General features: G+C 40.6%; 1 protein-coding gene across 2 annotated transcripts; it reads left to right on the plus strand.

Moving 5' to 3' along the window:
- The first annotated feature begins 7,208 nt into the window (after positions 1–7,208).
- On the plus strand, positions 7,209–11,919 carry gja4 (gap junction protein alpha 4). 2 transcript variants are annotated; one of them, XM_044336494.1, is made up of 3 exons: positions 7,209–7,655; positions 8,932–9,083; positions 9,958–11,919. In XM_044336494.1, the coding sequence occupies exon 3, from the start codon at positions 9,964–9,966 to the stop codon at positions 11,122–11,124; it is 1,161 nt and encodes a 386-aa protein (XP_044192429.1). In that variant the 5' UTR covers positions 7,209–7,655; positions 8,932–9,083; positions 9,958–9,963; the 3' UTR covers positions 11,125–11,919. The 2 variants fall into 2 exon arrangements, with proteins under 2 accessions (XP_044192429.1, XP_044192428.1); XM_044336493.1 differs by lacking the exon at positions 8,932–9,083 and having other exon boundaries at positions 7,211–7,655.
- Positions 11,920–18,290: the final 6,371 nt, after the last annotated feature.

Here is an 18,290-nt window from a genome sequence, read left to right on the forward strand (position 1 = left end):
TTGTATTTATATTTGTTGAGGCAGCAAAATTATTTGTATTTGTATTTGAATAAAAATGGAAATAGGTGTAAAAATACTTTTTTTGTTTTTATTACGCTTTTAATTTTAGAATATTAAAGTGTTAAAATAAGTGTTGATGAATAAACTATCTTACGAAGGAAGTCCCCACACCGGGTCTAGAACTGGAATCTCCCAGATCATAGACGACTGTGCTGACTACTGAGCTAAAACCAAACGCATCACAAATGCACAGCCAAAGCTCTACTTATTTATACACTCATAACACAGAGACAGCACAGTGTGTAACATGTAGGGAACAAATTCTTGCTTTGCACTTTTCATCTATTGCCAATTTTTTACAACCTAACTTTTTGATAAAGGAGAAGGGGAACAACAGGTTATGGAAAGTCCCTTGAGAGCACTTCACGTGCGTCAGTAGCTCAGTTTCATCTCTGGGGAACTCCCCCAACTCTGGGAGTGATGTCCACATAAGGAAATGTGCGTCATGTAGCAGGTGGATGTGACTCCCATCGTTGAGACTTGCTGATAGACATAACAGTGGAACAGAGGAGAGAGACTGAGATTGCGATGTAACCAACCTGTGCGCTGGTATTTAACAGTTTTTTTTTCTTCCCAAAAACAAATAATTTTTAAATTTTTTGTATAAAATAAATGTTCGTAAAAAACCCACTGCTTTTGCTTTGCTGAATAATATATTTGTATTCAGGCACACCCTTACTATAGATTAAATTTCATGAATATTTCACAAACTACCGTGAGATGGATTGACATGGCCCTCCAAACATCATTTTGCTGCAGGCGTCCATGTTTTTCTGAGCAGATGTATTGGGACACATTTAAATTGGAAGTCGGGAATACCGACTTGGAACTACTGACTTCCGACTTGTAATGGATTGCAGCATTTTTTCCCCGAGTCTCAAAGCTATGACATCACAACAACGTGATTGGTCAGATGGTCCTGGACCAACATTAATTATGATGTTGTAGGAATAACACCAACACAGCGATATAAGGTTCTGCTATGTTAAGTCAAATCTTGCCCCTGCAAAGGCTTGTTGTATCAGCTGAACTGCTGAATACGGGTGAACTTGACATGCCTGTGCCAACATATGTCTCATTATGCGTGTAAGAGTCAGAGAGAGAGAGAGAGAGAGAGAGAGAGAGAGAGAGAGAGAGAGAGAGAGAGAGAAAGTAGGCTATATTAATAGGTTTGTTTATGATATGTGCATATGTAACCAAAAGGGCGTGAGAGCCTCCAGGGGATTTTTTTTTTTAGGTTCCTAACGGGGACCATTTTCACAGGATCTGTGAAATCCGGAGCCCCTTCAATGTTCATTTCTCATGATGCTGCGTGAATGAATTCAGCACTGCTGTGCCCACAGAGACTCCTCAGAAGTCAGTGCAGTAGGATCCACCTTAAGGTTTCTTTGCTTCACCAGTAAAGCTCTTTTTCAACTGCAGCCATTCTGTATATGTTTTGAGAGAGCCATTTGAACACATATAGGATTAGATGACAGCTTCCATATTATCCCCTCTCAGTACTGTGCAGCCACTGTAATACTATCCAGTGAGGGATGTACTGTGTAGACTATATGCTCACCCAAACTCAGCTCCCCCCTTGTCATTTGCAAAACAGTTTACCCTCTATCAGGGATGATAAATATTCATGATTTATTAAAGTGCTTTCATTTTGAAGATACTGTGTATGACCGTGGGGTCTAGTAAAAAAGCATTATTTTTCTGAAAATATAATAAAGTGTTCTATAGAACTTGTTGTTTGCCTCATGCCAGTGGTGATTATACAATAGTTCACCAACATTTTCAGATCACTGCTGCAGCATTTTGTTTTGATGACATTTCATCTTTTAATTGTTGAGAAAACTTTATAATTATGAGAATTGATGCACAAGCAGGTTATAGTTGTCACCAGTATGTTTAATGCATCATCATTTGCTATTTATTTATTGATAGCAGTAGTAGTTGTGGGACAGGAGCAGCTTGGCTACACTGGCAGCCTTTCTTTTCAGCACCATGGTCAGTGACACTAACACAGGCCACTGTGTGAGACTGTCTGTTTGAGTGTGTTAAATTTTTAACTGTTAACAAAAGACCACTGACAATAGAGATCAATGTATTGACTGTCAGGATGAAAGTGGTGGAACTGGTAATCAACCTCAGATCAGAGTTGAGACATCAGTTTTTAACTTTTTACTCCATGACTTGGATATCACACCATCTGCCTTTTTGAACACAGTGATCTACCGATCATGAAGGTTACTGAGAATATCCTACATGGGAAGGATGTGCCTCTGCATACCATAATACACACATGCTCCCACACACCATCCCCAGTTGTCACAAAGTGATTGCTGAAGGAGATGGTTATGTTTATTAAACATGCCAATGCCAACACTGACGTTGTGTACTAACAACATGCGAGAGCAGGCCTTAATCTTTGCTATAGGCAAGTGTTTCATTCATATAGTGTTAATGCTCATGCAAAGTATAATGGAGAGTATATTAGCCTCATTATCTTTGTGTTGTCCCCATCTCTCCTCATCAGTTGCACTTGAGCTCAGCCATGGCACACCATTTACCTACATAACAAGGCCACTGAGATGTAACTGCACACTCTTTCGCCACCCCTCTCTCTCAATAGAAGGCAGCCTAATGAATATTTATCGGTTCACTGGGTCAAGGTGTAATATCCGCATTTTCAAGACGACACAACACACGCCCTCACCTCTCATGTATGTGGCAGGGCATTCATCATGAGGGAATTGTTTACGGCTTGGCCTTGCTCCACCTGCTTCACACCCTGCCAGCAGATCTGTTTGTATCTTCATTAGCACTCGTCCGAACTACGCTAAAGCCAGATGTCAGAAGATGTCTCACTTCGAATACAGTCAACCCACTGGTTGCAATTTGCAATTTTTTTCTGGCAAAACCCGCTACTTTTCTGCTGCTCTTGTGATTGAAGTCCTGAATTGCTGTGGTCAGAAAATAAATGGGAAATGCTATTTTCCGTTCCACAAACATTGTTATTTGAAAAACCCATGACCTCTCTTACATATTTTCACAGTTCAGGTGTCAGTAATGCAGGTATTTGCCATACGAATCAATCTCACAAAAACAAATGGAAGTCAATGACAAAAACACATACTAACCATTCTCTCTCACAGGTTCTCTGTGAGGAAATGCAAAGTAAATTTAACTTGGTGCAACCATTCCCACACATCCCATCAGCATATATAAATATACCAGCCTATGCATCACAGTGAACACAATAACTGGCATATATATATAGTTTTTCTTTGCAAAATTGCCATGTTTAAAGGTAAAAATTAAATCAGAATAATTACTAAACAAGTCAGTTTGAAATACTGCCAATTACAGTATCACATAAATACCCAACATAGGGCTTTCCTTCTGCAATGACTTAGGTTTACCTGTGGTTGGAGTGCATTATCCCCACTGGACAAAACAAATTGATCACCTTCAAAAAACAGCCACTCAATTGATCCCCAAAACAAATGTGATGAGCTCTATCTGTGGTTCATCCCCTTTGGGCCTTTTGATGCGGGGAAACTTGCTGATCTGCGTGTCCTCCTTTTCTAATAAAGCTGTCATCAGCTGCCAATGTGCACTTTCATGGCGTCGCTCCAATCTGGCTGAGATCAATAGCGCCTGTCAGGGAGCGCTCCCTGCGAGTAATAAGGCTGGGAGACACATGGTAAGTAGACCACAGGGGGGATCTAAGCAACGCTCTGATTGGATATGAACCCTAATTTTTAACAGGCAGACATGGCACTGTGTCCCTGCGTGTGTGACTGTCACTGTTTAAGACTAACACTAACACTGTTTAAGACTAACACTTCAGCTAATTGCGAGCTAATGCAACTTCTGTTACACAGTCAAGAGCCAGTGGTGACATTGCACTGGCCACTAAAAGGGAAGAAACCTGATGTAGAATGTATAAGATACAATGTATAACTGCGTTTAGTTTCTGTAGGCACAGCCGTGATGTCACAAGCCGGTGTACTTATATATAATATAACATATATATTAGAATATCCCATTACCCATTGGTCTACTAAGCTGGAATACATACTACATACAATATATATATATCCATCACTTCAGAGGATCTACAGCTCTGCCAGTGTCATGCATATTTCATCAAAGAACATGCGAGACTGTGGAGCCCATAGCTCATGTAGGTTTGATGTCTTTACTAACCAGGCACCTCTGATAGACACACACTGCTCTCTGTGAAATGGGAAATTTACTGTTAACGTGCCAGACTGATAGAGTGAGAGCCATTCTTGTGCTGTCCCATGCAAACACACACACACACACACATACACACAACACAGTCACACAGTCATATATTGCGTGATGTAACAGCAGAAGATGTAGTGGTGTTTCTTCTTATAGATTAATTTTGCATGATATAACATGTCACAAGGACTTTTCTGATACTCAGAGACTCCCATGGATGGTTGTCAGCACAGTGTTGTTTGGATATATGCATCTTAATCTATTTTTGACCCGAAGACAAGTTCATTTTATGTAAGAAAGTGCATCACCCCATGCAGCGTTCATGTGAATGAAGCCTAACATAACTCTATTCCCCACGGATAATATAAGGAAGCCGATCATCTAGGGAACAGCAAGCTGAGATATCCGTTCATCAAACTACTGGTAAACAAGAGTCTCTAGCCAAATGTGAACCTCATGGTAATGCTGGAGGAAAACTCTGGATTTCAGCGATCATTGGATTCATCCTCTGGTGTCTGTACAGCATTTCATGGTAATCCATCCAGTAGTTGTTGAGACAGTTCAGTCTGGACCAAGGTGATGGACTGATCGATCACCAATCCTTGAACCACGGCGCTAGCATGACTAAAACACCATGGGTCTGTGACATAAAATTTCTGAAAAACTAATTTTCAACTCCATGAAACCACCTTCTGTCAGAAGCTAAAGAGAGATTGGGTAGAAGGTGTTCCAGCTTGTATGTCTGCAGGCGATTGTTGCAGTTATTCATTTAGCAAAGCAAGCTAAGGTTGATTTAACACCCTCCCCCCCATTATTTATTCATGTAAAAAAACACATCCATAAGAATGATTTGTTGGCTATCAGTACTTTCTTTTTTCCTAAAGAGACCTCAGCTGTCAAGTAAATGGATCAGTTTATTCTGTTGTTTTAGCTTCTGTTTCATTCAAGCCTATGTGACTACACCTGTCTGTATGCTTTTACCATGTAGCCTTATCAGAAGGAAACTGACAAGAAAGATTTTTCATCCCCGAACTCACAATTTGGCGTTTTAACTCTTCTCTGAATTAGTGTTCCTATTCCACATTCAGATCTCCATTATTGAGTTCACTGATGTACACTCAGGACTGAATCTGTCATAAAATACAATAGTGCATGTTAAAATGTACCCAGTGGTGAGGAATTGATTGAAGCTGAAGCTGGCAATTAGTTTCATTGATAACTGTTACGGCAGGGACGAACACACAGAACACAGCAAGGCATAACACATCTCCTGAATGAAAACAGTTCCATTACTGTCGGCTGTCCTAACTTCCCTCCTCGCCATTCATCTGCGGATGTAATGACCAAATGATTCACTGTCAATTTACTGGGCTTTTTATAAAGCTCAGCTCCTTGCTGCAAACAGGTAGATGGAACCAACCTCCTAACTCTTTTTATAATCTGCATATTGACACATATGATCTTCCAGCGCTGATTGGGAATGACTGTGAGGAGATGACTTCTCAGCAAAGACTTTAATTTGACTGAGTGCGGTGTCAGAATGTGACAACTGGAGAGGCCATTAGTAGTTGGATTGGCATAGACTACATTATGACGTGATATGGTGATGAACAGTATTATGACTAGCGAGGTTATTTTCTAATTTGTGTTATCATGCAGTAAACGTATTTGAATAAAATGCTCGTTTACAATCATTCACAGTTTCAATTTCTTGGTGATATGAAAAAGCCACTGGGTTTAATGCTCATAGCAGTGAGCAGCGTAGCTTGTGCCAAAATTGATTTGAGATATGAAATCTAGGCTTCCAGCAACCTTTTACTTGTACACTCTGTTTGCATATTCCAAAGGAGCAAGGCACATTTTTGAAAATGCACACTTTCCTTTATCCGATATTGCAGAGAAGTGCCTCAAGGTTTTGCATTATCTCCATGGACTTCCAATGTGTGAACAGAAAAGCTGAATTACAGCAACATCTTGGGGTTGTTCAGGTTCACATCTCCAAACAAAACCTGTGTTCAGCAGACTGGCTGTCTGGGCCTTGACTAAAAAAAAAAAAAAAAAAAAAAAAGACGTTCCTATGAGCATGACAACAACATCTTGTAACAAGACTGATTATTTTATTATTTGAATGGGTAGAACTGATACTATTAAAGCTGGTACACACTAAACCTATTTGTGCTTCCAGTATTACACAAAATACACTTATATGTGAACTCAGATCACTTGAATCTTGTATATATACAGTGGGCCTGTAAGTTTCACAATAGCCTATATATGTAAATATCTAATTGTAGGCCTAACATTGTAAACCTACTATATATGAGAGGCAAACTCAAATAAACACTCTATTTAATTGTCTCTGTGGCATCTTTGTATTGATTAAATTTCATCCTGGGTTTGACAATGATCTGAAAGAACTCAATTTGACCAAGATTGAAGACTTTGAAGTTTGACAGTAGCAGAAGTGATTATTGATGCAGCTATTGAGGATGATGTTACCTCAGCAACAAGCTGTGAATTTGGTCTAATCATGCAGGTGATACAAACCGTAAGAGGTCAACAAATCGATTCTACAACTCAAACAATAAGATACACATTCCAGGGTAATTACGGGGCGTCACTGGTCTGAGCATCACGCACTTCTCGGAAATAAGGTGACTGGCGCCATTGCGTGGCATAATGGAAAATTACAAGAGTCTACTAGACAGTCAGTCCCGTTAAGTATCAACTGATGAGGAAAAAAAACCATGTGTGTGATTTGAAAGGAGGAAGATTACTGAATGGTCAAAAGAAAGTAATGTAGATAAATTCATATTGATTTTTTTTTTTTATAGAGGATTGTGTAAGGGGATGAGCTATTTTTTTACGGAAAAAACGGATATATATAACTTCCTAATGTCGTCACACTGTGAATCTTTTTTTCACTGTAAAAACATGACATTTTCTCTCTCTCTTTCCAGTCAATTGTTCATTCATGCCTCGTTTTCTTTACGAGTATTTTCACCTCTATAACCTTTAAATAACCGAAGGCAGGCGACATTCCCGTTTAATTAATGTAAATTGGACTTAAAACAAAGTTAAACCCGAGAGTAGTTAACCACATCAACTTCGAGTTCATTCATCCCATTTCCTGGACAGAGTTCCTGAGGGAGGGACAACAACACAAGCATGGGAAAAATTTTCCCCTAGTTTTTCCGATTACATCGGTTCTTTTTAAAGAAGGCACACATAAACCGACGGGAGCCTTTCAGACCACCACTGTGAGGAGCGGACGAAGTTGACTGTAAGTACACTGAGCGCCGCTGAGACTCGTGAGCCAATAAGGAGACAAACCCGCTTCACGAGAGAGAAAGGTAAGAATTCCCTTCAATTGGGAAAGTTGTCTTGTTAGCCTCTGACAAACAAAATTCACTTGTATTTGTGTAATAGCCATTCTTGTAGGGATATAATCTTATGTCCCCACAGTACTTAAACGTTCTCAACAAGTTACTGTAACTGTAGAGTACTGTATTTTTTTTATTTTTTAAAGTTTTTAAACCCCCTATGTATCAGAATAACATTTCTATAAGGGGCTATTTCCTTTAGTTTATTATGCCTTTTAGTATCTGTACTTTTTTTCTACTTCCAGAGTCCTACAGTGAGTTGAGGTCTGGTGGAATTTCAGCTGTATTCTATTAGTATTTCAATAGAGATCATAGTGAATCTGTGGTCCTCAATATTCAGTTTATTATGATTATTTGTGTATTAGTGCAACCTGCTTGTCTTTTTAATCCCATAAGATCACTAAAAGAACTTATATTTCGCTAAATAGTAAACCTAGTGTGTTTCGAATAACTTAAAACATGAAAAAAAATCTCAGTTCTTTGAAAAAGCTTGTAGGATTTTTTTTTGTTTTGTAGATTTCCTATATTTCATGATGTCGTTGTTTGGTATGGACATAATCGTTCTTCTTTATGGTATTTTTCTTTGTAGACTATTGGTTTTCTGTGGTATGTTTTGAACAAATAGTAGAGATAGTACTCTAATCTCAAGATAGTACTCTAATTCAAGATCCAGAAGTGGATCAGCTCAGTTGTAATTTTTATTCTTGTTAAGCTGCCCAGAATGCCTGACAGTCCATTGTCCTGTCTCATCCTGTCACAGGAGTTTGTGTGTTTTCGCTATTAGGAAAAGTTATTTTTTCTCAGAGGGGAAGAAATAACAAAAAAACAGTCTAAACAAATAGACAAGACGTGTCACAGCAGTGTCTTAACCCCCCCTACACAGGATGTTTATTCAGATGTGTGTGTACATATGTGTGTGTGTGTGTGTGTGTGCGTGCGCGCACGCTGAGCTCCCGACAAGCCACTGACTGTCATTTATCATTAACAACTTACAATTACCCCACTTCTCCCCAAGCCTCACGACAACACTTTAATGAAATCAATAACTTTGTATAAATTGAATCAGCTTTCACTGAGTCTCAAATCTGTCAAGAAAAAATAATGTACATGATGCCCCTGTACAATATAAAAGTTTGAGTGGCCTCTCTTGGACTCATACACTCCAGTTTTACTGTGAACAGTAAAAGTATACGCTATTTCCATTCATATTAAATGTTAACGTTGCTGCCATGTGTTTTTGTTTTAGTTCACTGTAGTGTATGGAGGCCTTGTTTTTCACATCTTGATGATGGAGAGTTGGAGCCCACCCTAACAACGTTGTGAGCTCATGGAAGAACTAATAGGGGGCTGCAGCCAGATATACATGCTCCCCAGTAAAAAAGACGCTATTATAATAAGGTTGGAGAAACATAACTCATTTCTTGCTTATAGAAATAATTAAACATGCATTAGCTTTGCATTTATGAAAACCCTCAAGAATTTTGTAGTGGAAATCAAATACACCAATTATGTGATAAGTGGTACATTCAAGCCAATCTGTTCAGAAATGCAGCAGTAAATGAAAAGTTGGGCAAATTATATGAACTTATAATAAGTAAAACTAGACCAGCAGGCAGGTATCCAAGAATCTGATAAAAAAAAATCTGATTTTGAACATGCAGAACAGGCTTTGAAAGGGTGATTTAAAGGTGTTATTTTACTAAAAGTTTTGCTCCATCTGGTCCATTCTGACACCAGTTCACACAAATACATTTGCATAGGATTGTAGGAAAAAAAACTGGTGAAAGAGTGCAGTTTATGAAATATTGTCTCTTCAAATCAATTTGTGGTTTGGAGTCAATGTGCAGGCACTACTCTTTTCATCAAGGAAACAGTGGTGGACATGTGTAAGTGAGAAATATTTGAGGATTATTTGGTGAGCCAGAGTTTTTCAAAGTGATACTGTGAGAGTGAAGAATTAGATTTTAGTTTGAAAAAAAAAAACCTGTCTTGAATCTTGAAATGATTGTGGTGTATCAGGAAATTTAACCCACTGTTTGAAACGGAGGCCTGTGAGGTTTTTGTAGGTTAGGATGTTACAAATGAGTGCAAAATTCACTTTTCTACCATGAACATGTTCTGCTGCAGAACCACTTGTAGAGGCAGAAAAATATAACTACTATAACAATTGCATTGATTTGTTCATCATCCTTAAAAGACCCCATCCTCATTTAATATCCTCAATTATTTCCTAAATAATAGCTTTTTTTCCTTTACCATCTCTCCATCATAGGATCAGATGATGTCCAGAGCTGACTGGTCCTTTCTTGAGAACCTGCTGGAGGAGGGCCAGGAATATTCAACAGGAATTGGTCGTGTCTGGCTCACCGTACTCTTCTTGTTTCGCATACTGGTACTCGGAACAGCTGCGGAATCTGCTTGGGATGATGAGCAAGCTCAATTTGTCTGTAACACGGGACAACCTGGCTGCACTGCCGTATGTTACGACAAAGCCTTCCCCATCTCCCACTTCCGCTACTTTGTCCTCCAAATCATCTTTGTCTCCACGCCAACCATCTTCTATTTTGGATATGTGGCTATAAGGGCGGGGAAGGACAAAAGCAAAGAGGAGGAAAAGGTTGAGAAGCAGGCAGAAGAAAGAGGTGGTGGAAGTAACAGAGGAGAAACTGTAACCGAAGGGAAGAATAACAATGCAGCAAAAGACAATGCACAAGAGAAGGGTAAAGAAGAGGATGTTGGAAAAGGTAGAAAAACTGACAAAGTTCTTCCTGAGGCTCCTAAACTGAAAGGCAGACTACTGTGTGCATATGCATTCAGTATCCTGTTGAAAATCTTCCTAGAAGTTGGCTTCATAGTGGGGCTGTGGATCCTTTATGATGGCTTCGTCATTACACCAAAATTTGAGTGCATAGCGAGCCCATGCCCTCATACAGTGGACTGCTTTGTCTCTCGACCCACAGAGAAGACCATCTTCACCATCTACACTCAGGTGATCGCTGCCGTCTCCGTGCTCCTCAACCTTATGGAGCTCCTCCACCTCCTTCAGCTTGCCATCACTCATGGGCTGGAAAAACGCTACTGTGCCCAGCAGGTGGACTACCTACCTCGATCAGAGCAGGTACCAGCCCTACAAGAGACTCCAGAACTCCAAGCAGAGGCGCCACAGTCTTACAGAACTGGGAGCCATGTTAACCGCCCCGTGCAGGGTGAGGCTACAGGCTCCCACAACCCATGTGAGAGCTACAGGGATCTGGCAATAGAGGTGAATTGGGGACCTGTGGAGGCTGGGAATGACTTGCTCCCCAGTTATGTGAACTGTATGGAGGCTATGAGGACAACACATTCCCCTAGAGTCCATTATAAGAAACACGCACACCACACTGGGAAAAACACTAAGAGTGCCCATAAGGGACATTCAAAGCAGAAACATTATGTATGAAGAGGTTAGATGAGATGACATGTTGATTATGATTATGAATGCTTTGTTTGGTTTCAGAGCCTTAAAGTATTTTTTTTACAACTGCTACCCTGCACATGGGTATCAGGGGTGCACAGTGAGAGCTCAAATGAGGGAGAAATGAAGAACAACTATCGTACTGTGAACTCAATGCCTCAAAGGCAGGCAGACATTCAAACAAAGATTTACCAGATAAATGGACCTATTCAAAACAGAACATTTTGAGAACACTCCCCAAGGCAAAGAAAATGGACTCCACAATGAGAGAAGATTATAGTCATAAGATGCTTTCATGTTACATTTAATGGCTTTTAGTGCTGATGTGACAGTGGAAAAAAACACTGCAAGGGGGGTCCGCAGAGGGGATATTGTGTGAGTGTGTGTGTGTATGGGAGGGTTTGCAGTAGAACTAGATTTAAACCATTTCCCTTGAGATTTCCACCATAACCCCTGGAGTTCCAAAGCTTCTTCCTCTCCCAGTGGCTCTGTCCACACTGTGGAATGTACTGGTCTCTGGATCCTGCTCAGCTCCCAAGAGGATAATGACTGTGTGGATGCAGGCATGCATGCATGCACACACACAATGTATTTTTCCCCTTTCACCCAGTGAGTTTTGGTCACTCGAGTTGGGGTTATGGACTTGGAAGGCAGGGGTGAAGAGAAGGGGAGGCAAACCACTGGGAATTTTGGGGCTGTAAAGGACTTATCATTGCCAGTAACTATAGTACTCAGCTATGGAGAGAGAGGGAGAGGGGGAAAGAGAGGACCACTGCGTTATGAGTGATGAAAAATGGAGGAAAGACAAGCATCCAGTTTGAAAATCAAAACTTTTGTGGAGCTTGAAAGAAGAATGAAAAGATACGCTGGTGATTGCACACTGAATGGACTGAAAGCGGTACAGAATGTGCAAATTCAATGAAAGAAAGTGACTAATTATGTGAAATCTGTATTTAATGTTAAAGTTATTCATAAAGAGATATCGGTGTTCATATTTATTATTTTGAGGAAAATAAAGTTTAAACTATCATAAATAAATGATGACACTGTCAATCCATTATGTAAATGTCACATGATCACTCAGCATCATCCACATACTATACACAATGTACTATAGAGGCTATACAGAGTCCATTGCAAGATGCAAGATACAAACTGTAATGTTTTTATTTCCTTTCTTTTCTGTCTCTAAAGTGTGTATTGCTTCCATGTCCAACCATACACTTTTCTCTATCCAGATACTTTCACAATACGGAGGCACTGAATCGCTCAAGAGAAAGAGCTTTGGGAATAGCAGAAAGACTGAGGTGTGGAGAGGTGGATGAGCCTTACAGGGTATCTAGAGCATAAACCCCTGAGGGGAAAAAATGGAGGGAAATAACTTTGATTTAATGACTGTTTTCAAATCCGTAGCGCTGACTGTACAGGGGAGAAAGACATCAATTATATACTAGTTCACACAAGGTGGAACAGCACTTTATGCTGGCTCTATTTAATATCCCCTTGGGAGTCCTCGCTGTTAACGCTGTTTTCGTGGAGGGCAATTGATAAATTCCAGCACCTTCAACAAAGGTGCTTGCCCAGGATCTGAACAAATGTACCCATATGTCTTCTAAGAACTGCCGCCGCAGCGCTCTGTGATATGGCAGTCATTTCCAGCAATTTACAGAACTGTCTGCATGATGATAAGCAGTTATCTATAGCAGGAAAGGGGGGTTTATGGGAAATTTAAGTGAGACAGGTTCTCATAAAACAAACAGCTTGAACTGTGTGAGGCCAAACTAGAACTGTAATAAGCAGCTAAAAACAAAATGTAAAATGAATCTGCATTTTTTTCTTTTCTGGCAGTTTTATGGATATGTTTTATGATTTGATGATAATAGGAAGACTATTCCTCAGTCCTCAGAGTGGAATGTGTTTTTATTTTAACCGGCCTCTCCCTGTGTCAAGGATAAATTGGCAGATATTGTTGAGTGAACAATCTAAACAGCCTGCTGAAGCTGCCCAGTTCAAAGCCTGTTCAGAAGAACTTGGCTGGCATTCCTGTGCAGCCTTGTTATCTCAGTCCAGGTGGGTGGGTGCGTGAGTGTGGGCTCGTATGCATGTGTCCATGTGATTGCTAATGTGCGTGTTTTCACAAAGCCAGGGGGTCATGGAACAGATTGCATGGGGCGACCCGGATCGGCCCTCTGCTGCCAACCAAAGCCAGCAGCGGAACAGCGGAGCTCCCTGCATCCATCTTCCTTTTAGCTGATGAAGCCGGAGAAGTCCAAAGCCCTTTTCTATTCTTTCCACAGAGTAAACTCTTACTTCCTGTTCAGTGAAGCCAATATAAACCTCCACAAAGAAAATAACAGTGCAAGTTATTTGCTGCTCCAAAAGACATTTTTTTCCTATGGTCAATATCTGCCTAAAAAACTGCAGCCCTCCTATCCAGCCCCATAACAGCGCAGATGAAAGTGTTTTGGCTACATGTTCCAGGAGACACTCAGTCAGGACAATAGGACATTAATAAAGTGTTCTCCTATTCAATGGTTTGGACACCCATGATTCATGTCTAGACTATTTCCTATAATCAGTGCAATTAAATCAGACACACCATGCTTTTAGAGGATAGTCCGATAAAAGTCTCGACAATGGGAATATTTGTTTGTGTAAAGGCTGTGCAAATAATATAAATGGTAGTGATTGGATGGGAAGACCCCTTCTGTGCAACAGGTCATCCTTAACGGTTATGTATGCAACCTTTGGGAACGACTGTGTCAGCGTTTCCTGACATTGTTGAAATCACTGCTGATGCATTTCCTCACTATTGGTGAAGCTGGGCGACGCCACATGCTCCTGATCATACACAGAAAGGCAATCATGCGTACAGTTTGCTGAATTAGTGTACACATCTACAGATGTACACACATACACACCACCAAGCAGCTTAAAGTACACCAAGTCACCTCTGGGCTCCAGCGAGTCTTAAAAAAGAACAATTGTCATGCCTCAAAATAACAGTCCCTTAGGTAAAGTCTTACAGCCATGTCAGGCACCTGGTTCTAAAGGGTTCTGAAAGGTCCACCTACAAGTGCCTGGCCTAGAATGAGAGGGCTGATATGTTGTCATACTTCCTGCCAGCTGTACTGCCGACAGCCTTTCGTATCTCTAGGAAGCACCCTCACGAGGCAGAGAAGGCCCTCACATACAGGGGCGGACTGGTCATCAGGAAGTTCGGGAATTTTCCCATTGGGCCAGTCTTGTGAGGGCCAGTTTTTTCTATTCCAACCCTGGCATTATATAGTCTATATACAGGCATTCAATAGGTTATCTTAGCTGCAGTGACATGGCTAGTGCAATCCGTAATAGCAGGTAGTACTGAAAGTATCTAGAACTCGGGCAGTTAGTATCAAGCACTCATTGCTGAAACCTTGATAGAAAGAGAAAACCTGTGCGTGGTGGTGCAGAGAAGGTGCGCAGAAAAAAGAAAAAGGTTTTTCTGGCTGACGCTGCAAAGTGTGCTAAGATAACAGATTTATTTAAACAGTCTGCAGGTGATGATGAGGACATTGGTGAAGAGGCAGAAACATCAAAGGGGAGTGAGCAAGGAGCAGGTGCTTTGTCATGCTTACATGCTATGTGCTGTGAAATAGCTAAATGAACTAACTAAAGAACGAAATGTTTTTGTTAACCTTGGGCTTTCATTGCTAGAGTCCCTCTGCAGGTTTGATCATTTCCAAGGTTTAACTAGTCAGACTCAGTAGGCAAACATTTAGAGAAGATTATGCTAAATTTCACTGTACTGTTTAAAAAAATGGTCATCAATTTCAACTGTAAATGGGTAAAATAGACATGTAAATTTGATCATTTTCTTTTAGACTATTCAACAATTATAGCATTATAGCCTATAAGACATATACTATTTGATAGCCAGCCCAGCAATAAAAATGATTTATTAAATACTTACTCTACAGTCTAAACAAACAGGTGAATGTTATTGTGTGACTGAAGTAAATTAGAGCATAGATACTTTTTGCGCTCTTACTGATTGAATACAACTAATTACTGGTCATCTGGCAAATTCAGTTGCAGAGTCAGAAATGGAGAGGTTTGATACAGTCAAAGTTTGATTCAGACTTGCCAGTCTGCCCCTGCTAAAACACACATGAACACACACTCAAGAAGTTGAGGAATGACCAACGTGACCTTGCTTCACAAAACTCAGACTTTCACACACACACACACACACACACACACACACACACATAAACAAGGGACCGGCAAGGCTGAAAATAGCACACTGCAGGGTGAATGAGGTCGTATATGTTATGCAATATCTCTTTATTTGGATGTAATTGAAAATAATGCCTTGCGAAGCAAAGACCACTTTTTAGGATTTCGTTTTTAAGTTATAGTGTGTGTGTACGGTAGGTGTGGAAGGAATATAGTGCTTTGCCTGCCAACTCCCTTTGTTTCTCTCAATGTGGACGCTCACAATACCGACACACGACTTTCTCTGCATCCATAACAATGTCACGTTCAAGCATCCAGTCTCCAATTTGGGCATTTTGCTACTTAATAAAACAATACAAAACTGCTTTGACCAGTACCTAAATTTAAACTCTGGACAGGAAGTGGGTCTGTATCTGTTTCCTGTTCCCATATTGTTTCTCCCCAGGGATTGGTCGTTGTGTTGGGGATTGTTCACCCTGACAATGGGGGCTGCAGTGGGCATTGTTGCATTGTTTTATCCCTGCTCCCCCGTGTTTTGTTGACCTAAAGTCACGGCCGCCCCATAAAAGGCAAGAGGAGGATAAGGGAAATGGGCAAAGCGCCTGCTGTGTGACTGGAGTCAATTAAGAGGGCTGGTACCACTTATGGCTCACAGAGATTTGTCTGAGCGTGTGTGTGTGTGTGTGTGTGTAGAGGGTGGGGTGCAAGGTTTGAATGTGCTTGTAGGGTTTTTTGATGGTCCCTTAAATATAGTGGTTGTGAAGCTGAGTGAGAATGGTAGGTTTAACGACTTGCAGTACCTCAATTATGATATGAGTGAGTAAAGAGTGGGTCATAACCTCACCAGTGTTTCATTTTTTTAAGCTGCACTTATTGATATTTTTATATTAACAATTGATTAAATTATTATGTGTAACATGAAAGATGTTGCTCATTGTAAAAACCCCACAGCAAACTATCACCTAACTCTACACTCCCCCTCTGCTCTATGGAGCATTTTAGCATTTCTCAGCTCATTGTTTCACAACCCACAACTTTACTGCTTTGGTTTCTCTCAGCACTTATCAACCTTGTTTTCATCTCAAAATCTCTGATAAACCCACTGTACACCACCGGCCCAGTACCAGAAGGCAAAGAGACTAAGTTAGCACCGACTAGCTGGGTGGCATTTGACTGATAAAACCCAGACATTCTCTCAAAAGAGGTAAAGCTAAAGATCTAAAAGGAGAGTGAATATTGGACTTTGGATTTGTCAGGTGGCCAGAAACACAACTCAAAATGAACGATAATCTGTGTCTGCGGCATGTGTAAATACGAAATACCATAATGATAATATGAGAGATGTTGTGTTTTCAGTTTGTTCTGCTGCCCAACCATATTATGCAGACAGCCAAGAGGAGTTAAAGTGACTTTTCTTCTACATACTTTAAACATCACTGTGAGACTATACTTGCGAGTATTTTACTTTGACTTCCCCTACAGTTGTGAGATTCTTCATATGTTTATGTTCAGGCTTCTTGTCTGTGTATAAGTTTGATATACAGCAATACCTGTATTCCTGGACTCTGTGTTTGTGTGGATGTTTAATAGGGGATGTGGTGCCCTTCCAGCAGGCAGACAGCTCTATTGTTCTTACAGCAGTGGGAACACCGTCTCTGCCTGTCCACTCAGGATGTTGGATTGAACCTCCTTTAAAAAAAAAAGGAACAGCCAGCATCACCCTCACAAATTATCCCCATCATCCAGCAAGAACAATGGAGACCCTCCCTACATCCCCCTTCTTTCCCAGGAGCCTCAGAGCTCGGTTCCCACAATACTGTCCAGTTGTGAGGAGGAGCTGGGCCATTGTTAGACGGTCAACCTGTCCTTTGATTGTTCCCAGGAGGACACACACAGCTTTCACACACCTAAACACACCGTGCTCCTTCTTAATTCTCTCTCAGCATAATTCAGCCGCAACCTCACCTCCACCTCCACCTCTCCATCCTCACTGGTTTCAAAAGGAAAACTTCCAACAGCTTGAAGTAATTGCTGCTCTGAACATGCAGAACCGAGGTCACTGGATTGGAGAATGTCATTTCACCGATAGCAAACTTAAGAGGGGTGTAGAAGCCGATGAATGCCGCCGATAGCACAGCTTTTACCACTCTGGTGCCAATGTAAATCTGGGCCTCATAATCTTTCCCATTTCACTAGCTGGCAGGGTACCGTAGCGGAACTTTTTCTGGCAAACTGGGAAAGGTTATCAACCATTAAGACAGCTCCTGGGGTGTGGGCAAGATGGACCTTTCTGTTTCATTATTCAACACAGGAAAGCCCGCAGGACTAGAATAAAAGTGTCAATAAAATAATTATTGCAGGTCAAAGTACACGTGAGTTATCGCACATTTAATTTAAAAAAGCTTCATAAAGTTTTCTCATTTTGGAGCATTTACAACAGCAGTAACTTCTGTGCCTTCAATCCATCTTGAATTCTTATTCAAGTTGGTTTCCTGACCACACCACTCCTCTTGCTTTAATTAGAGAGTAATGAAGACTTTATTGAAGAACTGTGTGGAAGCGTTCCCTCTTATTAAAACGACAGTCGTCCTATATGCTCTGTCAGCACTGTATCATTCCAAAAAATGCACATTTTAGTTTCATGACCAAACCAAATTATCAAACAAGACCTCATCTCAAGCTGGGCAATGAAGGTGAATCAATGTTTTTGTTGGACTACAATATAAATCTTTCACAATGAATTGTGAGATAAAGAGAAGAAACCCACCCTTAAAAGGACATGCTAAATTTTAGCTCGTGTTATTCTAGTAATGTCTGTACCAAAAGGAATGCTTTCACGCTGTGATCTATGTTTCTGTGGTGGTATCATGCACGTGACAGTTGATGGCAATGTCCAGGCATGAAAACAATGTAGTCTGTATTTGAAAGCATTA

This window comes from Thunnus albacares, chromosome 19 (assembly GCF_914725855.1).
Source record: "Thunnus albacares chromosome 19, fThuAlb1.1, whole genome shotgun sequence".
NCBI lineage: Eukaryota > Metazoa > Chordata > Actinopteri > Scombriformes > Scombridae > Thunnus > Thunnus albacares.

Coding starts and splice junctions, on each gene's coding strand:
- gja4 (XM_044336494.1), top strand. CDS start 9,964: ATGATGTCCAGAGCTGACTGGTCCTTTCTTGAGAACCTGCTGGAGGAG.